At 46.9% G+C, this 24,580-nt stretch overlaps 1 protein-coding gene across 1 annotated transcript in view; it reads right to left on the bottom strand.

Annotated features, from left to right (window-relative positions):
* The window catches only part of LOC142952936 (receptor tyrosine-protein kinase erbB-4-like), a 54,053-nt gene that overhangs the window by 17,568 nt on the left and 11,905 nt on the right, over nucleotides 1–24,580 (bottom strand). Inside the window, exons 11-17 of the mRNA XM_076094970.1 lie at nucleotides 20,842–20,935; nucleotides 18,812–18,966; nucleotides 16,077–16,121; nucleotides 14,071–14,203; nucleotides 8,199–8,321; nucleotides 7,457–7,555; nucleotides 4,574–4,759 (exon numbers count right to left, since the gene is read on the bottom strand). Of these exons, the coding sequence (XP_075951085.1) occupies nucleotides 4,574–4,759; nucleotides 7,457–7,555; nucleotides 8,199–8,321; nucleotides 14,071–14,203; nucleotides 16,077–16,121; nucleotides 18,812–18,966; nucleotides 20,842–20,935 (835 nt within the window). The remainder of the gene's footprint in view (nucleotides 1–4,573; nucleotides 4,760–7,456; nucleotides 7,556–8,198; nucleotides 8,322–14,070; nucleotides 14,204–16,076; nucleotides 16,122–18,811; nucleotides 18,967–20,841; nucleotides 20,936–24,580) is intronic.

Below are 24,580 nucleotides of genomic sequence, written 5' to 3'. Positions count from 1 at the left end.
GCGGGTAATGTAGAAGGAGATGTAGGGTAAACTTTGACCTCCGATAAACACGAGCGAGCACATGGCCACCATGGAAACTGAGAAATGGGCAGAGATGGAGACGTAGCTGTTCATGTGTGGATGGAGGAGAGACAAGGAAAGGATAAGAGAGGAAGAAAAGAGAACGGAAGAAGAGAAAAGAAAAAAGAGGAAGAAACCGATATGCTAGGTGAGGAAAGAAGGGGAATAAAAGGGAAGGGCAGTATAGCCAAAAAGAGGAAAGAAAAGGAAAAGACACAACACACCTGAAACGAAGTAAAGGAAGGGAACAGAACAAAAAGATCGGAAAGGAGAAAAAACAAAGGAAAGGAAAGATGGAGACTAATAAATTAGAGGCCATTCGCACGGATCCAAAGAGACGTCTGTGTGTGTCCTGTATAATGTGAATGTGTGTGCCGCTATGCGAGCGTCAGTCATTGTGTGTGGCAGTGCGGGAGCGGGGCAGCCCTGAGTGTGGCTGGAGATTAATGGGGGCCATTATCTCAATGCCCAAAACACTCAGTGATGAAGAGTCACTGCCTGGCGACAGGCCTTGGCCAATCCATTTGCGGCGCAGCGGTCACCTGCCCGGGTCAGAGCCCACATACGGCGGGTGTTTGTGCTGTTGTGGCGATGGTGGCGGGGGGGGGGGGGGGGGGGTGGATTGGCAAATTGCCACAACATTATGGCGAAATAGGAAAACAATAGGAAAGTTTCCCTCCACCTGGTTCGTTTTGCAGCTGGTATGGACAGGCTTTATCGTTTCTCTTTGGCCAAACACACTACGATGATCGCACGCTCTGGAATGCAACTGAGTACATCCACTCAAATACACTTTTGAGATACTTGTACTTCAGTGTTTCCATTGCATGCCACTTCATCGCTATTGCACTACATTTCACAGGTAAATATTCCTCCTTTTGTGTCAAACATTGTCAGGTCCCCGCCGTGCTGTCATTATATATCCCGACGTCATTGTGTCGACATTTCTTTCATTCCACTTTGTGATATACTGTGGAACGATGATTGGAAGGTTTCCCTTGCCTTGCTACTGAATAGGAGGCTATGGAGTGCAATCATAAACAGCAAAGTAATGATGCTTACATTCCTTGATTCTCGTCGCAATAGAGAGCAATGATCACGGCAAGGAGGATGTTTCTCTGTGTTTACTGTCTAGTCTCACCCAAAATTGCTGCGCCATTCTTCAAAGTGCTTGACGTTTCCCTCATTATCGACAATATTTACTGCCGCTGGAGGATGGAGGAGGAAACCCAAGCTGAATTACTCATGAATACTTTTGGTAATCAAGTACTGTATAGATTTATAGATTTTCTGACTTTTGTTATCGAGTAATTGTGGCATTGCTCCTTTTACTCTAAGGAAAACAATACTTTTTTGATATCTTACCAAAAATGTAATCTTATTTCTGTCTGTTTAACATGAAGCTGGACTTGACAACTAGTTAGTTTAGCTTTCCTAGCTTAGCATAGCATAAAGCTAAGCTAAAACAGCTAGCCTGTGTCTGAAAGTAACACAATCTGACTGAGCCTGAGCATTTTGTTATCTTTGGACAGAGCCAGGCTAGCTGTTCCCCCTGTGTCCAGTATTTATGCTAAGCTAAGCTAACTGGGTGCTGGCTCCAGCTAATTTCCCAACTATTCCTTTAAATAAAGCCCCTCAATAATTCCTCTACCGGTACTCACAATATAAGATATAATTAAAGTACTTTGGAAAATATATCCACTACATGGCCCTCAGAATTCTGTAAAGATCTTTTTTTTTTACTCTCTCCGTGTTATTTAATTGAATACCTCCTTTATTCGCTCCTCTATCTTAACAACATACTTTTCAAAGCCAACTGAAGACCAAGGGAAAATGATTTTCCCCTTTGCTAGAAAATTGTGTCTCTTCGTAAGGATGCTGTTTGTCCTGGAGGACAGGCTCCCTATCATTACCTTGAGAGTGCAAAGATCCCTCAGAGAAGAGGGCTCCGAGTTATTTATTGGGCTCACATGCCCAAACACACACAAGCACGTGTTCGGATACACACCGGGGCGCAAAACCGCACACATGAATGGGGAGAAGCGTTACTGCTCACGGACACACCGCAGAGAATGTCAGTCTTTTTCTGGCTTGAAAAAAATAGCTCGGGGCCATGTGATGGAAGATCCATGAGGCTAATAAAACAGAGGAAACAAGCTTTCTGGCTTTAATGCTGTGAGCATTTAGCTCGACTCCGTGTGCTCGGGTTGACCGGTCTGGAGCACATGCTGCTAAATGGACTCCCTGCTGTAACTGGGAACACATAGCTGTATCAGTAAGGAGTGGAATCAACATTTAATCAAATTCACCCATGAGCAGTTTGGCTTAGTTTCTAGCCCTGCTAGCGACATGGCTCAAAGGATGGCCAGTTGGACTACTGGATTGACTGCCATGGAATTTTGTAAAGACCTAATAAATACTCGATTCGTAAACAAATGAAAATAATGACGTTACACATGTAATCCTGAGAGATGCGTCTCCATATTGACAGAAATGGAAGCAATAATGGAAAGGATAGCAGGCAAATAAACCACACTGGCTCCACTGATTTGATTCCCAAATCCACTCGATGAAAACTAATCATCAGTCTTTGATTTCCAATCAATCAACTCGAGCACCTTCATCCACACTCTCCACTGCAGCCACAAGACGGAACTGCAGTTATTGCAGTCAATCACAATCAACACTACTACAGAGCTGAATGTCACCGTGCCGTGTGGGTTCGAGGAAAGGTTGTGAATAATACTCCCTCTTGCTCTTCCTCACTTATGGAACCACTAAGAAACTGACACTTCCCCCTCTTGCCGCCACAGGTGAAATCGAATCCAATTACGGCAATAAGTACCAGCTTAAGCAACCTGCTCCCCATGCTCTTGGGAATCATCCATCATGGGGGAATAAAGGGTTAAGACCTCCCACAATAACCCCCCACCCCGTGAAACCACAGCGCTCATCCCCGACTTAGACAGATATATTGCCTTTAACGATGACCAATATGAATCAATTCCAATAGTCCGACTCATAAAGGAGTCCTTTAGAAAGAGGACATTATTTTTCATGGCAGCATGCTAGTTTGTAAGGAGCTCGTATGAAGTCTTACAAACAGCTGAGATCTCAACACGTTCTTAGAATCCAGATGTGACGCACTACACTTTCTTTCACCGACATCATATATGCATCAAGCCGGTCCCAGCTGATCCAGTGCTCCCTCGCCCACACATGGTAATTTATCTGATCAGGGATCAGATGAACGCCACAACTGTCTGACTGCATGTTTGGAAAATCCCCGGAGTCTATTTGTCCCAGTCACCTTGGACGTGCCGGGGAGTTCTATGCCTCATTTCTGTGTAATTTAGTGTCACTTCAGCGGGGGCCGCGATCACAGGGACACAGCATTCTGTGATATCGGGTCGCTATTCAATATGCTCAAGAGGCACAAAGCTATGAATAACTAACATAAGTGAAGCGGCGTCACCTCTGTGTTTCCATTGCAACGGGGGAAATTGTTTAGTATAATGGCGTTGTGATAAATGGATCAGTGGCCTGCAGTAAAAGCAACACAGATGCTTCGTGCATATACGAAGTATTTGGTTTGACCAGTAAAAAAATAACTGACTGCAATTTCAGATGCACTGGAAGCAGGGAGCTGAAAGCTCATTGGGAAGAACCGTCCATCTTCACAATACACATTAGCAAAACGGCACTAAAACTAATCTGGTGGAATATTAACAGTTGTTGTTTTGTCTAAAATCCTATCAGGCTGATCAGTGCCAGCGGTAAATCAGCCTGGGGTTGTGTGTGTGTGTCGGGGGGGGGGGGGGGGGGGTTGCCTCTGTGTCACAGCAGATGCCTGCACATCATGTAATAGCACCCTACTGCCATCCCAGAGTTATAACTCGGAGATGTTAAATCTCACCCAGCAGTTACACTATCGAGCAGTCTGGCCGCGTTGACTTCGTTTGCAAAGACAACACCAATGTTCTTTTTGGGTAAGCAAAAGCACACACAATTATTTCGAGCCCTACTGCTGTTTCGACGAATCCGGGGTGCAGATTTTTGTTTGTGTGGCAGAGAAGGGGTGTTTCATTTGTTGACTCCTCGCTCCGCCACTCATTCCCTGAGAGAATAATGCGTGTTGATGCTCTTCTAAGACGGAGTTCAAAGCAAACTAGGCATGTTGCTGCGGAAACAACGTCAGTGGCCCTCCCGTGTCATTGTGAAGGGTGGTGGAAATGATCAGCATGTCAAGCAGGGAGGATAATTAGGATCAACGGGGGCGAACTGGAGGAGATTATAACTAAGAAGTCAACAACAATAGACCCTAACTCTGCAAATAAATCTGAGCTTGTGGACTTTCTACGTGTCACCATCCGTCACATTCTGGCTTGAGGGGGAAACGAAAAGCTCACGCAACATTAACACAAATATCTATTACAACCCTCACACCTGCCAACACGTACGGTGCAGCAACAGCCACGTCCCCGTCTCGTCTGACCGGACCGCCGTCTCTTACCTTGGCGATTTGGACACACCAGTTGAGCAGCAGCTGCGATCCGATGTTGTCCTTGTGCTCGTGCACGTAGTCGAGCAGGCAGCCGTGGGGCATGAGCTGGGTGACCAGCTGGATGGTGGGGCTCAGGCAGACGCCCAGCAGACGCACCAGGTGGGGGTGCTCCATGCTGGCCATGATCAGGGCCTCCTGGGTGAGAGGGGGGGGAAAGCGGGACAAAGAGGGACTAAGAAGGTTGTTGCATTTCAGTTCGTCCTCTGTTTACCCAAAACATAATTTATCAACTGTGGCAAATATAGGAGAGTAATCTGAGAGTAACTGAACTTCAAGCTTGGTGATCGGATGTTCTTGCTAAAATGCACCTTGGGAGTCTATTGCATCTATTACCCACGGATACGACTTCCTTCTGCAGCTGGAGTTAGATGCATGAATTTAGACTTGTGGAATGATGACTATATCTGCATGCAAAGCATCTGTCCACAGAGTATTCCCACTGTGCGAGAAAATCCTGCAGAAACCCCCTTCAAAGCTGCACAAACGCAGCCTCTTTCATTTATATTTTAACATGCATAAAACACAGAGGTTCTTAGCTGTCGCACCGACACCGCCGAACACAGAGTCACTGCGTGTCTGATTTCACAGGCTTTCTCCCCGGTTTGATATGGCGTGTAAATGCATTTTCCGTCTCATCTCTCTCATCCCCTCCTGCGGCAGATGGCCGAAGAGGTTTTGAACAGTTGGGACTCAACGTCGGGTAATTGTTATTGCGGTGCTGCAAGCAGGATGTGTGGTGGTGATGAAGTGTTATGATAGGCGAGGGCTGGTACTCGTGGCCGGCGTGAATGTGCATTATGGCAGAGCAGAAGCTGCAACCCGGAGCTGCTGCTTAAAAAACGCTCACTTCAGTCGCTCCCCTCGTCTCCCTCTTGCTGTGTCTGCGCGAGGCAAACGGTCGAGGAGGAGGAGGAGGAGGAGGAGGAGGTGTATATCCAGGCTCGGCCCCCGGGGCAGTTGATATATAGATGAGGTGCCTTTTTAAATTCAGGTGCTAAAGAATGAGCTTGGAGGCGAGAATGGTGGCGGTGTAGGTGTGAGTGGATTAATTCTAAACAAGAGAGGGGGGGGGGGGGGGGGGGCAATAGGCCGTAGAGAGGCTTTTGGCACCATCAGTGGCCTGATTTAAACAGAGCCTCGCGGCCCAAGGTAGTGCCACTACATCTCCACTTCATAAAACCACCTGCTCACCCCCCCCCCCACCCCCCCCCACCCCCTGCCATGCATACCTCACACCTCGGGATGAAGGGAGGAAGAAGACGGGAGGGAGGGGAAGAGCAAAGGAGGACACCTGTGTGTGTGTGTAACAGAAAGTAGAAGAAAGCGCTTTTATTCTCGCTGTGACCCCAAAAGACCCGCGACTCCTAACCCATGTCTGGCTATACTATTGCACCGGCGCTCCACTCCCGCTGCAAACGTAACGTGGACTTGTGTGTGTGTGTGTGCGCGTGTGTGTGCGCTTTGGTTTCTCTCTCGTCTCCCCGAGCGCTGACCTCCATTACTGCCGGCTGACCCCCCTCTCCAATCTAGCTCACTCCCCCTCACACACACACACACACACACACACACACACACACTTGTGAAAGTGTGTGTGTGTGCATCGATATGCACTAATTTAGTGCGCTGTATTAGGCTTTTGCATTTCACATGGAATAATCAACCCACTCACTCAAAATTCACATTTCTGCCGACACAAACAAATCAGCCTGCAGCTCGCGCATACAAGGCCGCCACCACCTGGGGAGCCTTTTGTTGTAAAGTGCGCGCCGTTTGGTTATTGGTGTTTATATGTGTGGATTTTCGGAGTGCGTTTTGGAGCTGGCACTCCAGTGGCCAGTTTCCCAGCGGCGAGGCGTGAGCCTGCCTTTAGATTGCTGTTTAACAAGCCGGCAGACGGAGCATATTGGCTCTGGATGGACAGAGGCCCCCGCTGGGAGAAACAGGGGGAAGAGGAAGGGAGGGAAAGAAGGGAGAGGAGGGAGGTGGAGGGAAGATGCAGGGAGAGAATAGAAGATGAAAAAAAATGGGCAGAAAGGGAAATAAACGATGGAAGCACAGCCATGTTGTTTCAGTAACACGGCAATTCACTGTAATTTATCGTCTATGAAAAAGTCCAAGGTGACATGTTCCATATCGGCTTGTTTTGTCTGACCAATGTCTCAACACCCACAGATTTATGTTTCTGAGGTGCTGGACCAGGAGCATTCTGGGCCTTTTTGCTTGAAAAATGACAAATCGGCAAATGAATCAACTAATAAATCAACTTATCATTTTAGCTTTACTGTCAAAGTAGAAGAGCAAGATCTACTCCACATGGTTTGGTTTGTGTGCAAGAAGAAAAAGAAGAAGAAGAAGAAAAGATGGAGTTGGAAGAAGTTGGATGCAGAGCTGCAGAAGATTTAAACAGCTGGGCAAACATCCAAAACAATATTGAAGATGAACTACCATCCTTTTTGCAAAACCTGGTGATAAGTAAACTGCGGTGTGAAAAGAAAGATGGGTAAAAGAGGGAGGAAGAGGGGAAGAAAGGACAGAGGAGAGAGGTGACGAAGATAAGGTGGGAAGAGTTGGAAACTCCCCAGCTTGTTCCCTCCCTCCTCCTCTATCGCTCCTGGATTCCAATAAAGCCATATCTCATAAACAAGTGCTGTTTTTTAATAGAGTCTCGTTCAATACATGCCTGGCTGTACAGCACAGTGGAGTTTGCTTTATTACTGGCTCTGACTGAGATGGTACTCTCGTAAGAATTTATCGCCGAATGCACAATCCCACAGAGTGACACGGGCTCGGGCAGGTCTCGCGAACACGAGCCGCCGCGATATAAACACTCACGTCCATGAACTCCACGTTAGCTTTGGGGCCCGTGGTCTCGTTGAGGATTTTAATAGCCACAGGGATCTTCACCGTCTCACCTTCCGGGACCCAGATGCCCTGAAACACACAAGTAATCCCCCATAAATACAGTCCCAGTAAACACCCACAGCTGAGGCGCTGATGATTTTGATGGGTACTTCCTGTGCTTCATTCCTCAAATTAAAATAAAAGATTAAACACTTCTACTCACTGTATGGTGCCGAAATAAACCCAAGCGAAGAGCTTTGGATCATAACATGGCGATAAATTCATGTATCACTGTGTATGCAGATTAATTGTATTAAAGTATGGCGATAAAAGCAAATAGGCCCATCAGTACTGTACTAGAGAGGAATGTAAAGCGAATGCCGTATTTATTCACTGAGTTTGCCGAGTTTCGGGGTGGTGTGAATAATTCTGCCAAGGGCAGGGAAGTTGGCAAGCGAACAGCCGCTCCTGTCCCAGGCCCTTGAGCCGCCCTCGGCTCATGTCTGTCAGGGAACGCTGCTACAAAGGGACATGTTTACGCTTATTGTTTAGGTTGTCACGCAGGGGCGCTTCTACTTGAAAGAAACTTCTCGAGTGTCTTTCCTCGCCTTCTAGCTGACTTGCCGCTGTTTGATATATAATGCGGAGGCGGCCACATCTGAGCGAGGAGTGTGTGAAGGATGGCAGGTGCTTTGACGCAGACACAGACACACACACACACACACACACTGACCTTGTAGACGGTTCCAAAAGCTCCAGAACCCAGAATCTTGACCCTCTTCAGCTCAGTCTCTTTGAGGATCCGCAGCTGAGCCTGGTTAGGGGCCGTTCCGCTGGGGGTCAGGGGCTCCACCAGCTGACAAAAACACACACATTCAAACTGTTATTCATGTGTTCGTCACCTGTTCCAGTGCGAAAAGAGAAAAGCATAAAAAACATTCCTCTCGTCTTTTGTTGTAGAACCTGAAAGCCTCTGTTTTGCTGAATGCTGAAAACATTTCTTAAGAGTGTGCCTCAGGGTGCGATCGCTCCCTTTTAACATAATAAGCAAAGAGATCTTGGAAAGAGAAGTGCGAGGTGATTATGCGCAGCCAAAATACAGTGACTGCACTGTCCTGATAGTCACACAAACACACACACGCATTCATGAAATACAAAATGATTCCGCTGTGTGAACGTGAAGTTCTGTCCGGGCTGGCAGTACCCGGCGTGGACCGCGGCGTGCCCACCGCTGAACAAATCACAGCCCGGTGTCAGCTGCTATCACAGCCGACAACCAGTGGCGGCTCACCAGCTGTGCACACACACACACACACACACAACAATTCCAATTCAAGGTTATGACGAGCCTCCTCCGCGGCTGCCTGCCTGCCAGTAACAGCTGACACCGAGCAGCGATCCCAGCAGCTGGCCCGGCCACCCACCCGCCTCACCACTAGCCGCTCCACAAAGCCTCGGCTGCTAAATATAAAAGAGCATGGAGCTGGCACCTGTAACCAAGCAGAGAAAAGACCTGAGCCAGAGGGCTGGAAGAGCCACACACACACACACACACGAATATGGCAGCATGTAGTGCACATCTCTGAACACATGCAGATGACATGCATGTACAGTGCACACAAATATTGACAACACATGCAAATTCACGCTCATAAACATCAAACACACAGGGATGGAAGCCCATATCCGACCACAAAACACACACACACCTACACACACACACAAGAAGTCAATGCCTCTGATCAATACATGTCTTAATGAGCCTATCAGCCTATCGGGGTCCCTCATTCGCCGCGGTTTATCAGCGGCATAATCACCCAGCTCAGCCACGGCCATCAAACAATATAATGAGACCATATATCAGCCGCTCAGCCATACACTTACTTAATGCGATATAAAACCATCAGCACAATAGGACCGGCGATCGCACCGCCGGGCCGGGGCCGGGGCCGGGGCCGGGGCCGGGGCCGCCAGGATGGATGACATTGCCCGCAGCTCGGCAATGACATGTCGTTTAATGTCTGTTTGTTATGGCCCGGGGGCCTGGAGGCGCAGCGTAAGGCCGCGGAGCTGTCACCGCAGGAAGGGAGTTCGCGGACGGAGGCGGCGGAGGGAGAGCGAGGGATAAATACCGAGGGGAAGTGAACGAGATGACAGGAGGCGCTGTGGCAGTTAGAGCATGACTCAGGGATTGTGTAACAGTGGAAACCTCCATCTTAGTCTGCTGTGTCTTGAAACCGTATTCATCTTGAACACCAACAGTTCTATAACAGTTTTGTGGGCAAACTATGTGTTTTGATCAAAAGCTCCAGAACTGCTGGACCTCGAAGTGAAATCGTCTTTTATCAGATGCTCCATCCATGGTCAGGAATGAACCAATTAACTTGTATGTGTGCTGAAAAAATAGCACAAAGAAGAAATGAAGATTTTGTCCAATACTGGTGATAGAAAGGATGCGGTGTTGGTGCCACTTTCTAAAAGAAGCGTACTTTAAAGCCCCTGAGAACTTCAAATCTTAGATTCAATATTCACAACTAAATAAGCAACAATCAAGAAGAGCTCAGCACTCAAGAACTCGGCTCATCTGCTTCATCACTACTCACATTTTTAATCACATTTGATTGACGGGGACAAAACCGCCACCGCCAACTGGCCTCACGTGTGCTTTTTTAAAATGCTGCTGAATTCTGATTGGTATTCTGCTAATAACCTATGTCTCCGTTATTGATAGATACCCCTGGAGCCCCTGGATTAAGCAATTCTCCTTCACATTCCTCTGCAAAGTACATATTGAATCTTAAAAAACAACAACATGATATGTTTAAATAAAGACACAAAGGAAACAAACAACATTAACATTGATAATTAAAATGTCAACAATGACGAATGAGCACTGTCGCATAGAAATGAGCAATTAAATGACAATAACTTCTGGGTTGCCAGGTTGTGAATGTCTAACATTTAAGTACACAGAAGCACTGACTGCAGACTTTATCGACAGCAAGAAGGACAAGCTTTTGTCACATCCGTCATATCAGCGCTGTATTTGGCCAAAGAGCATTATTTGATTTGCTGGCGCACACGCTGAAAACAAGTGAAATGGAGAGATTCAGTAAGAGAGAGGAGGAGAGGAGGTGATGGAGCAGTAGAATGAGCAGATGGCGACAGGCTGCGGCTGTTATTGTTTCATTAGGACGAAGCCGGGCCGGACTGATGAGGGGAGGAGAGGAGAGGTCTATTAAATAAGATGCACACCCATGGCCTGCAAAACTCTCTGGAGCTCGTCCTCACTCGCACACACACACACACACACTCACCACGCCACTTTATTTACCGGCTAATAATGCACCGTGCCTTTGCCAAATGAGCCTCACCGGTGCGCTGGACTCGGATGCTTCATTGGACAAATGAGCAGTATGCTCAAGCCTCGAGCAGGAATACATTCACAGAATTATTCTGTATCGAGTAAGTAAACAACGTCCTCAAACATACGCTTGCACTGCGAGCCCTCGGGTACGGGCTTCAATGTTAACATCCCCCACATACAATGCTACATTTGCTGCATCGTGTAATTGAAATCAGGCGACACAATCAGCTGATATCTGGTTGTAGTTTTGATTGATATTTTTGACAACCGCTCCCGTCTATTGTAAAAATACCGAACTTATGCCACGTGCCAAATATGGATTTGTTTCTGGGAATGATTAAGTTATGCTCTCTATCGTCGGAATGGCCCGATAGTGGTGAAATTCTCTCATGAGATTTGGTTCTACTGTACAATGCAGGACAGCAGGATCTGTCTGACGGCGTGTAAGGTCACAGAACCGAACATTTGCTCCCTCACATCCCCCGCACCGTCCTTAGCCTCCAATTTGGGATATCTTGATGGCCCAGTAAAATATTCTCGCGGGTTACTTTGGAAACCACAATGACACAGAGTGAGCTCATTAAGGCCATTTGCACACGATAGCGGGGGAGGCGTGCTTATCAGTATGCAAGGGCATTCATTCTTTGGTATTAGCGAGCCCATCCCAGCGGCACTTGTCCTCCGCTATCTGCATTTAAAGAGCAGCCTTTCACTTCTTAGTTACTACACATGCATTCTTGTGGAAATCTATTTCTGAGAGACCTGGAATTCAGGACTTAGAGTTGGCTGTCGTACAAATGCCTGTAGATGTCTTCTTCTCTCCGAGGCTCTTTTCCTGAAGTATAGTCATGGGGCCCGCGAGTGTTTCGACCACTGGCACCGAGCCCGAGCACTCTCTACTGTGCCTGCACCTGATTAGCTCCCGATTGGCTGGGGCAGACCTGATCCAGCTAACCATGTAGAGCATTACTGGAGCTCTACAGGACCAGGCGGACATCGCTGGAAACAAGCCTGTAATGATAACAGGGGAAACTAGAAGCAGGTCAAATGGACTCTAATGTCCCTGCAAGATTAAATTCCCTGATGCATTTGACTGTTTCATAATAAGTGCATATGTTTTGTGTGTCTGCTTCATTTTTTCGGCTGAGCTCGTATACCGAACAGAAACGCTCTCTGTGATATCCAACATGACATATTTTGGTGTCTTTTGAATCTCCGGGACCTTGAATTAAATTTAACAAGAGGTTCAGGGTATTTGAACAATGCCCGGCTGCGCTGCATGCATTTGTAATGACATCCTGTGCCTCCGTTCAGCCGGGCCCCGCCCCGCGGCGAACAACGGGAGCTGTCCAGCTCCCCCGAATGCTGAAATCCTTCTTGGAGGAAAGCAGAAGAGAGCGCGTAAGCAGCGTGAGAGCTGTCCACAGCCTGTGGTGCTGAAACACTCGCACGGCCCGTGTCTGTACAAAGCAGCTGGAAGAAGACCTTCCAAGTGCATTAGTCCCGCTTCATTGGGTTGGGGTCAAAGTTCAAGGCCTAGGAGCTGCAACAGTGGGGCGACTCTGCTGTTTGTGCTGTCGCTCCCTGCGAGCAAAGCAATTCGTGTTCAGGGGATTCTTTAAGAGCCACCACAGTGTGAGATTGGCTTTTTTTTTTACTTTCTTTTCTTTAAAGTCTATGTGTCTTTCAAGGTGAAAGAGAGAGGGAGAGGGGAAGAAACAACAAAAACAGGAAGACAGAGTTAAAAAGATAGAAGAATAAAGTGCTTATTCTCAAGGGAGACAGACGGATAAATGGACTTGCAGAGATCAAAATGGAGAACACAAAAAGGAAAAATAGAAGGTGAGGATGCGAGAGACAGACAGAGGCAGAGAATATGAAAACAAAGACAACATTAAAGAAATGAAGTGGTGGCGCGTTTTGCGAGTCAACACAGCCTTCACACGTGTCCTTGATATGGAAATGCCGGCTGAGTGCTCAGATCACGTTCTGACAGCGTGCACTGGAGGCACCGCTTTCCTGTCTGACACAAGAGGTGAGCTCTCTGTTTAAAAAAGCTATGGCAGATAGGGAGGGGGGGGGGGGGGGGGGGGGGCCCTGAGCCATCGCTGTCCCCAAACCCCTCATCCAGACAAGCTTGATCTCCGTTCACAGACTGGATTATTCCTTCGAATAGAGAATGCAGTCAGTAAACGGTCTCTGTGTGTATGTACAAAGCATGCACACGGTGGAAATGCACATATTAGAAGATGCAAAAAGGGGGCGAGAAGGCGCCCCTCCACCCGGATCCTGCACCACCTCTCCTTCTCTGTGACAGTACATTAGCGATTCTGCTCGGACTGAAGGCTTCCCTCCCGGTCAAGAGGCTGTCGGAACAGGGCCCGGGTAATTAAGATGGATGAGTGTGGCTGGGATGAGGCAGAGACTGCCCATGGCCGCCCTCCTGCAATTCCCGTCTCTAGCCTGACAGCTGTCTATAACACTGTAGCCTCTACCTGTAAATTATCCTAATGCAGACTGACAAGCAGCCTGCCCCACTCCTATAGGCAAGGCCACTCAGCCGACCCGCGGCGGTGACATAACCGCTGGGCGGCACACAGGAAACAGGGCGCGTCGTAGCAGCACAAAGGTGATCAACCGGAGCATGAACGCACACATAAACCCTGCACTCACCGCGCCACAATCTTTGACTTTCTCCTTTGAATATAAAGTCTCCTCCGCTGTCTGATGCTTCCCCACAAATGAACCCCCTTCAAGGCCAGATCGATGGCCGTGCATAACTTTAAAACCCTCTGCGTGGTTTGGCTAAGTACCATAGCCAAGGTTTAAAGTTTCAAGGTTTGCGTGTGAGTCTAGTTTGGTTGGCATCCATCTGGAAAAGTGCAACTGCAACTTTGAGATAAAGGATTTCTAACCAACTCAAAGAAAGGGGGACGCCCCGCACCCAAAAATAAGAAATATATAAATAATATGATTAGCTTGTTCAGCAAACTAAAACTTTGCCTTCTTCAGTTTTTGCCACATTAAAACAAGGGAAGCGTCTTTGTGGAAGCTATTCCCAATTTCCTCTCTGGGATCAATGAAATGCATTACACTGCGGTAATTGTCCAAAGCCATTAACCAATTCATCCTGTAGTTGCAAAATGGAGCAATTAACTCTCTAATCTCCAAATCTGAAACCTCAAACTAAAATAAACAAAGAAAAATAGTATTCTAAAGTCCCTCGACCCCCTCTCACCTCCGTCTCCAGGAAGCGCCGCAGGGCCCTCTTCTTCTTGATGCTTTTGCGTCGGACAGAAACGGCCACGCTGAGCGCCAGGATGACGATGATGAATAGGCCGCCGATAATGCCGGCCGCTATTAGTGGTGTCCTGTAGAGACGAGGGAAGAGAAGAAACATTGCTATTGCTGAAACGTAGAAACAAAACAAAAAAGGCACTTGGAAAGATGCTGATGAATTCTCCAACCTGCTGTAGTACGAATAAAATACTCTCACCACTTCAGATTCAACCCTCTGCTTTTAGAATCTGGACTCTTCAGCTTGATAGGCTGCCGCTGAGATGCTCTTTCCTGCTCTCTTCGCTCTGCACCCCTCCCTATCGGGCCTCTCTCACACGGCTATTTCCTGTGCGTTTCTACAATCTTATTCTCTCTCGTCTGTAATGAGTACGCGAGACAACAAGGCAAGCTCGGCAATAAAAAGAAAGAAAGTGACCATGTTTTCACGCTGTAAGTTAGATGTGACAATCGCTCCATAGAAATGAGAATTTAAAGGCGTCAGCCCTTCACAAGTTGCTTCGTAATCATCAGGAGTCAAGTCCAGCCTAAAGGTTGGAAGTTAAAAGCTCTAATGATGGCACTAATGCTTTTGCCATTTACATAGCTCTTGCGCTTGTGACTACAGTTATGGCACCACTCAAATCGGTCCTTCTATGACTCTCTTTTCCTTTATCCTGCCCCTCCTATCCCTATTCCATTTCACCGTCTCGCCAGAATCTTCACTACCCTCTTCATCTTTTGAAAACACAACCGCATAGAAACAAAATAACACCTGCTTCTACCAGATACCTGAAGTGCGAAGCTCTTCTCTTTGTAAAGGCCATTAGCAGCTAATGGAAGACTCTTGTACCGTGGAGCTATGGGCGGGCAAGGTGCCGCAGCTTTTGCCGAATCGATTCTGACGAAACAGAAGGAGGGGGAGGGCTTGGAATTTACAAAGAGGGCTGCGGGTCTCGACATAATGAAATATACAGCCATGTGGTGAATAGTAATCCAGCAGTTTGGAATGAATTAAATAGAGATTGGGGGGGGGGGGGGGGGGGGGGGGAGACAAGGAGAAATACAACAGTGGAGGGAATTAAAAGAGATGGAATGAAAAGCAAAATAAAGAAGAAAGAGGAGCAAAGGGAAGAGAAAGGGGGACAAGAAACAGAGAGTGTGACAGCACCAGGTGAGAGACACGGGTGAGGACTTCTCCAATTAGGAGGAAAGGGTTTACAGCAGAACAAGCGACGCGAGGTCACCAGATGAGACGGAGGAAATAATGCCACTGTGTGAGCAAAAGGACAACTCTGGGAATAGAGACTCAGCAGAAGCCTACCAGGGGAAAACAACAAAAAGGTCTCATTTCCTCTCTTAAAAGGGAGCTCAAGACCCCCTTTTTATGGCTGTGCTGGTTTGGTTGAATTCTAATGAGTTCAACACTCTTTAGAGTTTTCTCCAACTGTAAAGATCACTTGTTTTTATGGGCATTTTTAATACGTTTTGTTGTTGTTTTGTCTTCAGGCTATTTAGGTCGTGTGGCACAAAATACTTTCTCTAAATTGACCCTTTGCTAAGCCTGCTAGAAACGGTACGTTTTAGAGATGTTTGTCGTTAACGTTTAACCACCGCTAGCGGAAAATCAACTCGAGCTGGAACAATTTCACAAGTCAGTTGCAACTCTTTTAGATCTCTAAATGCGGAACATTAAAATCACATAAAAGCGGAATATTTTTTACTCTCTTTCATAATGAAAATGACAGTCCACTGACACATTTGAATAAATGTCAACAGTGGCACAAATTAGGCCACGAGATTCACGCCGGAGCAAAACATTCCTAAGTCATCCATCAATTACAGGATACAAAAAGTGTCTGCACTCTGGTTTTAATGAGTATCCTGAGAGAGTTTAATGAGTAGTGGCAGGGTCTGATGCTGGTCTCCCAGTCCCACGTCACAAGTGTGTAACCTGAGATCTCTTACCTGTCCATCATCCCGACACAATCTTGGAGTCTTGGCCCGACGCACCTGCAGGGCAGACAAACCAAAGAGAGATCATCCATTAAATCAGGGACGGGGTTATGAGTAAACCTCGCGTTGTCTTTCTTCCACGTCAGTCAGCTGTCTCCGGGCGGGGACCTGTGGAAGATTGGATCCACGAGCACGGCTGACCACTCGTCAATATGACGGGGAAGAAGCGCTCCGTTGGGAAAGCGTCGTTCTTCTGTGTTTATCGAAGACACTTCTGCATCATCTGGCAGCGTTTCCTAAACAAAGTGCCGTGCTAAAACCTTTGGGGAAATGAACAGAAAACAGTCAATTGTCTGTTTCGCTGTCTATTAAAAATTAAAATCCTCTAGAGAAGTGGTGAGAAAAGAAAGAAGAGACAGTAAGGATGCTCCTCCATTGAGCATTTGTCCCTCACTTCCCTTCAAGAGCTGAAACACTGAAACATTTGGCTCGATGGACTGGGTGTAGATGTGGCGCCAGGTTAGTGGATGATTATATTCAGGTTTCTAAACAGGACGTTACCATGAATAGAAAGAGAAATTCTACATGTTCTAGCTCTATTGTTTTCTTCTGTGATCCTGCTTTATCGCCTTCTATCATTGTACTGCATGGGCAACATTCTTCCTTTTCATTAAAGATGCTGTGATCAATGCTTTTTCAACAGATCACATGAATGTGAAAAAGATCACTCTAGTAATGAACCGACATGTAAATATCCCCTTACTCTGCAAAATTGCAGTTTTTGGTTTTCGATTGTGACAAATTGGACTGTGATTCAGCATCCAAAACACAACGAATACTTACATCCGTGTCTTCTTACTCTCTCAACAATCAAAGGCACGGGAAAGTAGTGCCGATAACACGCCGCTGACAAGTGGAGTTTTTAAACATTAGGTAAGCAGGAAGTCATTAAAGCAGACTGTTGGCTGCTCATTAATTCTACCTCCTTGAGTGGAGGACAGCAGGAAAGACACAGGGGAACGCTTTTTTGAAACGCTCCTGTTTGTGTGTGTGTGTGTGTGTGTGTGTGCGTGCTGCACGAGCACACGAGACGCAACAAATTACACAGCAAATTAGGAGAGCACGGCAACTTCGGAATTAAACCGGTGACAATTGTGGCTCCTCCAAAAGTCGCTTCGTTGTCAATTAAATGTTGCACCAAATAGCTAATTAGCGATTAATCAGTGTTGATCCAATGTTGTGTGTGTGTGTGCGTGGATGCGTGTGTGTGTGTGTGTGTGCCACATTGTTTCCTTCCTGGAGAACAAAGGAGTGGTCTAACAATAAGCATCATGAGGTACAGTACATATTGTATAATGGTTGCATGTGCCGCTGTGTGTGACCGTGATGATGAGCAGGGCAAATCATCCGGTCACACTTCAATAACTAACTTCCTGTTGTTTTTATGCCACTCGCTTTCGCCTCCTGCAGTATCTTTGGCTCACATCTCTCCCCTCTTCAGCTCCCCCGCCCCCCCCCCCCCCCCCGGGGGGTTTGAGAACCTTTGAGGCAACGTAATGAGACTTCAGGTTTAATCTTCCCCCCCTATTGAAGTGTCTTTTATCCGGATGCTAACTCTTTACCGGCCGCTCTGTTCCCGGCACTGACCTTTCACCTCTGTAATGTCTCACTTTGGCTCATGGCCTCAAATACTGATGATAATCCAGAGCACCCTGTGGCTGGAGGGCCGGATAAGACGACAAGGCATGATGGAGGTGTTGGCGTGTCAACGATAGATTAGTGTTAACAGAGTCAGGAACGCGTGTGCGTCTTTGGGAGTGAAAGCCGTCATCTGACGATTTAAAACACATCCGTCGTCCTCTTCTTTATCACCTCACAAGTCTTTCACTCCACAGCACCATCTTACCCCTCTACTGACAACCGTTGCTGTTGGGGTAAAGCTCCAAACAAGGTATGAAACCTCTTTGTTTTTGACAGCAAGTAGAGCAAGCTTTCTTTTCATTGTTCTGGTATGAGCAGAATTTCTTTGTTTGCTGCGCCACACCGAGAGGACTGTCCCGTAGCTACAAAAACATTCTATAATTAGGTAAATCTGGACCTGCTGGATCTCCAGTGCACACAGTATCATGCTGCAGACTGGAGACTCATGTCTCTATGAATGTATGCCCATTTGGAGCTCTTGGGGTGAACGTTACCTCCAGCAGATGTTTTGATTTGTGACTCACTCTGTTGGGATGCTCTTTGTTCCAGCCAGCATGTTGTTTTCTATAGAACCTCAGGCACCTCACCCACCTACTTCCTCACTTGCAACCTTCGTTCGCGGTCTTCCCTATCTTACATTTTCATGCTCTACACCCCCCCCCCCCCCCCCCCCCCCCTCCCCCTCCCCTCTAGCTACTGTCTCTCTGCCCCCATCCCTTCATTTATAGTTCACCTGCAATATACTCCACATGGCCTTAAGGGTCAATGCATTCTACCTCTGATCGCAGAGCCACCAGAAGCCAGCTACAGGTCGGGGAATCTAGCGGCTGCAAGATTAAGTCATCTTCTCCACCGCTCCCCTTTTCTCTCTCTCTCTCTCTCCTTGAGAGGGAAGGCGCCCCCATGTCCAAAGCAGTATGTCTTCACGATGCTTTTAACGGCATAAAAGCTTCTAAGCCAGAGGACGCTGCGGAAAGTCTAAAGGGGAGCAAACACTTATAACAATTTTTATACACGGACATCTTCATGTTTCCTCCCTGGCTTACCCCTGGGTGCAGTTGGCATGGCAGGGGTGACACTCGTTGTTGGCCTTGGCGTACTTGAAGATGAAACTGTTGGCCCCCTGCAACCCATCGGGGCATTTCTCCACACAGTTGGGTCCATCTTTGAAGTGGAGGCATTTTACACATTGGTCCGGGCCCTGAAAGGAGAGCAGAACAAGGAGGAGGGAGATGAGAGGATGGGGGTTTTGGAGGAGGTGGTGTACAAGGGAGGAATAAAGAAATAAGAGGGCGCAGTAAAGGGATTAGTAAGATGGAAAGAGGGGGAATCAACAGAGAGAGAGAAATGTTTAAAAATAATGGGCAAGGAGGTGAAGGAAATAAAGTTAAGGGAAAAAGCAAGAAGGAATAATGGAGGTATAGAAAAATACATGAGAGGAGAGAATAGAATTGAGCAGAATCAAACTCAAACCTGGCGAATCAGGTCAATTTGCTCACTTCCTACCACGGCTAATGTGGCCGGCAGGACCCGCATGAATAGCATTCAGGGATTTATAATGTGTTGAGCACAATTGCCAGCAGTGTATTCCGCTGCAGCCCTGTTCAAATTGGCAAAACGCATCAGGAATCAGGTCGTGTCAAAGCGCGCGGCGCATCGAATGCGATGGAGATGACAAGTGGTGACTGAGCACGAGCTCAGCTGCAGCGGGATCATGAATAAGTAAGATGGATAGTGGCGCGTGTGTGTGTGTGTGTGTGCGAAAGAAGAGAAACACTGACTGTGCTCGGTGTGTGTTTACGCGCGGGTTTGAAGCGTCGCCTGTGTTGACTGAAGTGCGATAGCAGTGTGTGAACTTACAATCGTGTACGCGCGCGCATGTGTGTGTGTGTGTGTGTGTGTGTGTGTGTGTGTGTGTGCAAGAGTTGTTGTCAAGACGCACTGTTGTATTCTGGGCGCTGGGAGTTTCTCGCGCCGCGCACTGTTGCTAATGACGACCACAGTGACCTGATGGACAGCCTCTCACAGTTTGACACATGGAGACACACGCCATCAATAAACATTATTCTCACTTTGCATGTCTGTGTGTGTGTGTGTGTGTGTGTGTGCATACAGATGTCTGAATGCATCGGAGTATGTCTGTGTCTGCCGTGTGCATGTGTATTTGTGTGTGAGAGCGCCTGTGGATGATTGACTCCGGTGTTATTTACTACTCAGCTGTGACCAGCATCTCAAAGTCAGCCGCCTCTCTGTGCATCCTTGAGGAGTCTCCCTCCCTCTTCATCTCTCTCTCTCTCTCTCTCTCGGGACAGTCATAAAAGGTTACTCACACAATGCTAAATTCCCCAAAGTAAGTCATGCGGCGCATTTCGATACAACTTTCTGGAATGTAGCACTACAAATGTAATGTTATGTGTGGTGAATAACTTTCTGGCTCACGACCCCTAAAGGGTAAAAGATAAGTTACGTCTTAATTTTCAGGAAATGTTACTCAAACTGGAGTGAATCAATATTTATTTGGGACTATTTGCTGAAGCGGTTTAATAAAAATGTGGTGCACTCATCAGTATTTGTGGCACCAGGTTGAAAATGAACGACATGTGCCCGAGTTTACCCTAATATGAGAACATGTCAATGCTTTTTTTTTTTTTTTTTTTTTTTTGATGCATCTCTTCTAACATTTTAACGGGAATTTCTAACATTTTTGGAGGCTTGGTGCGATCGCATCCGAGACTCTAAAAGTGACTTTACGGGAAGGTCAGCAACTAATCTCATTTTTGCTGTTTTGAGTGTATGTATGTGTGCTTGCCAAAAAAGCATGCCTCCGAAAGTAGCCACAGTAGTTCATCATTCCTCCCATTAACCTAGCACTCACCTTTGCAAACACAGCACTTATACCTTCTGAGATCCCATGCGCAAAACAGATAGACTCCCACAAAAACAAGTTGGAAATCCACTTAAGCACGCACAAGATAGGGGACTATCTTTGAACAGAAAAATGAGGAGTGGTTTTAAGAAAGTATCATTAAGGGAGTCGAGTGTGAGGGTGTCTGAAGAGGATTCAGGGGTGTCTTACCTGGCCAAGGCATGTCATGGCGTTCCCATCCATCTTCTCACACTGGCTATCACACTCCAGGCACACAGATCCATTGGAAAACTCACGCATTTCCCTGATTGAGATAAGGAAATGGAGAAAGAGGTGCATGTATTATAGATGTGAGAGCATATCCACATTGAAATATTGATTACGAGGCTGCTGAGGGAGGATTTTGAAGCTGTACATATAGCTGTCTTTTGATATTAAACCTGCGTGCAGCATGAAGAAAAGCAAGGTTAAAAGCTTCATTTACTCGTGCCCATCTCCGCGATTCCTAATTGCAGTGACTGCTGGAGTGCCCTCTGGCAGAGGGGCACACAGGGCAGCTCGGTGCCTAAGACTATTTGATCAAGTTAAAGGCTTAGTATGGTCAATATGCTGACAGAGAAGGCCCATGAATAATGAACAGCTTTTTAAAAAAAAATCATGGGCAAACACAAGGGGGATGCGTGGAGGGAGGGGAAAGTGAGAGGAGAGCTGGCGGGAGGGAGCGAGAAGAGTGGAAGGGGAGAGGGCATGGACGGAAGCTGGTTTTGGATAAGGCGAAGGGGAGGTACAGAGAGAGTGCGTGCAGATGAGGAGAAGCAAAGCTTGAGGCAGGCGAGCACAGAGAAAAGAGGGAAAATATAAGTCAGAGATATTTGCTTTTCATTCTCTAATCATTGCAGCAACCGGTAGGGGCTCTACCCGACTGTTTATTTAGCCAAGTAGAGCAGTGCACGTAGTTCGTGATGGTTTTGTTTTCCCGCTTAAACATCTGGAGGAATAGAGGCAAACAAAAGAGCTCAATATTGGGTTTTACACTGCAATTACACTGACGGGAGCTGCACAGCGCCCCAGGCCATATATGCAGCCCCTATATGTGTGCGTTTGTGTGTGCATGCACCCGATCCATACATTTCTCCCTTTGTTTGTGTCAGAGTCAGCGCATTATCTTCGTTTTTTTTTGAAGTGCAGGCGAGCAAGAGGATGGCCGCTGTCAATAACAACCGCTGCCGATCAAAACCACTTTTCACATCAGAGGGATCGATCGGCCGATGCGGAGGATGGACACCCTCAGAGGAGGATTCGCCCAGTTACAAACAAGCCTCTTTCTCACAGTGGTGAGATAATGAGAGTGGCTCTCTGTGTGCATTGTGTTTGTCTTTGCATCGGATGCTGCGAGGGTGGAATAAAGATTCAACAGATTCCTCCCTGTGAGCTGTTGTTATGTGATCTTGCACTGAGATATTGAGGGTATGAGTGTTTTATGCAGCTTCATGTGCTGAATATTAGATGAAAACCTTTTAGACTTGGTCGTCCGAAAAGCTACAAAAAAGAAAAGAGTCAAATCCAACACTCGACGATAAAAACTAGATTTCCCTTTTTGCTGAGCCTTAATGCGAGAGCATTATTCTAACGGTCCGAATGGTTGGTCATGTTCACAGCAGTTTGTCTCAAACATCCAAACACCCAGTATCACATAGTCTTTTTATTAATAATGTTCTGGTGGACTCAAAGGAAACTCCCGTTGCTCTCTATTTACATTTGTCCCTCGTCTTTCTTTCCCTGGTTCCAAAATAAATTACATTTCTCTACTGGAAGCTCTGTCTAGGGGAATCCTTTCGAAAAGGGCCCGGGCAGTGGAGAGATCTCTCTTTTGTTGGTTGAGTGAAAAAAAAAAAAAAAACACATTGAGGAGAACGGGCGAGAGACAAAGACCTCGGCAGTGGTGCTCTCCAGGGTCATTTCCATTCCGTTGAAGCCGTTCCTCCCGATTGGCCCCCTTCACGGCTGGAAGTGTGCGCCGAGGCCCACGTCAGGGGATGGCCTGATGAGGGATTAGCCCTGTTTTAGCAGGGATTTAAGCAGGACTGTGGCTACTATTCAGACCTCCAAGCCTCCTGCAAACCAGAGCATGGCCAACCCACCAGAGCAACCTTTTTAATTAAACACTTTCAACGCCTTCCTAATCCGCTTCCTCCCTCCTCTCCTACACCGGTGGACACCCTCTCAGCCGTTTTCTTTTTCCCCTCTCGCACTCCACCTTTGTTTTATTCAACAGATGTATGAACTAAAGGGAATTAGTGCCTTTCCTCATTAAGAATGGAGACATATAATGAGGGTGAGCTGTGGAATCTTAAAAGTTTAAAATCACCAACTTGGCAACATATTTAATGAGCTTACAAACACTCAAATCGGTAGAGATATACAGTCCAATACAATAGATTCAGAGCAAATGCAAAGTCAATCTAAGAGACGCACAGAAGAACCCCATATACGGTAACTAAGCGCATGATATGGGAACCAATCATTAATTAGACCGCTGAAGCAAGCAGCGATATGAAACCGTACACTCTATGCAGATGACACCTTACTACAACTTCCAAACTGGCACGCAACCACAACGGTCTTATGAAAAAGGACGGCGCTGAAACAGTCATTCTCTGTCTGTACTAGAGAGCGATGTTACATTTACACACGCAGCAGCCGCCACTAATAGAGTTTACCATTTTATCACTGGTGACAGTTATTGCATTAAACATTGATCCTGTCGTCCTCTCTTTCTGATAGACATAATGAGCACTCTCGAAGATATATTCACCAGGGGCAAAGAAATACAGGCTATCCAAAGTTTTCATCTCAAGAAAGTTACCCTTCATCTGCCAAAGACACATATGCTTTGCAGGTGGTGAGCTCTTACACCAGGCAAACCTTTAGGTTACGGACTTTTCGATTCCACAATTCAGGCCAGTGGCGCAAAGCAAGAAGTGAGCCTGTTGAACGCACGATGCATCACAGCGGCTGACTGTATTTACAGTTGAGCAAACAAGTGTGCTTCAGCAGCTCCCTGCCACGCGCCTCATCCTCGCCAGTCTTCTTCAAAGTCTTCGCTGTGAGCTGTTTTTTTCCCGGCAACTTCAAAAGCCACCCTCCCACAAACGGTGCCCGGTGAAAAAAGGGCCGGCAACAAGTCAACACGACCGAGGGTTGCTCGCTCTCGCGCGCCCTCCCCTCTCACACTCCCGTGGACTCTCTCCTCTTCCGCCTGGGGAGAACAGAAGCTTGACATCGCTGCTTGCGAGAAAGTCATATTTATCTCGTGGCAGACGCTGCCGGTGCAGTCTTACTTTGGATGGAAGTGTTGTGATTCACACCATCTCCTCGTTCATTCAAGAGCAGCACAAAGCAATGGGATACATCTACAAAAAAACGTGTTTCTCCTCTTGGCGGCATCAAGCAACGACCCGAATGCAATTATTCACGCTGAAAACAGAACATCAGTTGATTGTGAGGACAATCAAAGGGCCTTTGTCGCAAATGTCAGTTATTTAGCTCAGCGCTGTAAACACCCTTGTCCGTCAGCCCAAATGGGCAATTTGTGATAAAATATGTTACCTCAACAATATATTCAAATTGGTTTTGGACTATGGATGTTACACGCAGCCAAATGTTCCTTTAACTGTTCACAGAGACAAATCCCTGATTGGTTCATCTCATTACATTCATGCCAATCTGCAATTAGACTCTCCTCCTCCAGAGCTCTTGAGAACGCTTCGACTTCATTCTCATGCATCAAAGCTGTTTGAATTGATTTTACTTCCTCTGCTCGTCATGTATGGCTGTGTGCAACGAGAATGAATGCAGCCTCCTGGAAACCACCACGATCTGACATGCAGGGAAAATGCTTTGAGTCGGATCAGCTCAAACTTATTGCTGGACAAACATTACATAAAAT

The sequence above is a fragment of the Anarhichas minor genome, unplaced genomic scaffold (genome assembly GCF_050575085.1).
Source record: "Anarhichas minor isolate MPS153535 unplaced genomic scaffold, ASM5057508v1 ptg000018l, whole genome shotgun sequence".
Lineage (NCBI taxonomy): Eukaryota > Metazoa > Chordata > Actinopteri > Perciformes > Anarhichadidae > Anarhichas > Anarhichas minor.
Note: the sequence above shows the minus strand (reverse complement) of the source record. Positions and strands in the feature narration are given on the sequence as shown.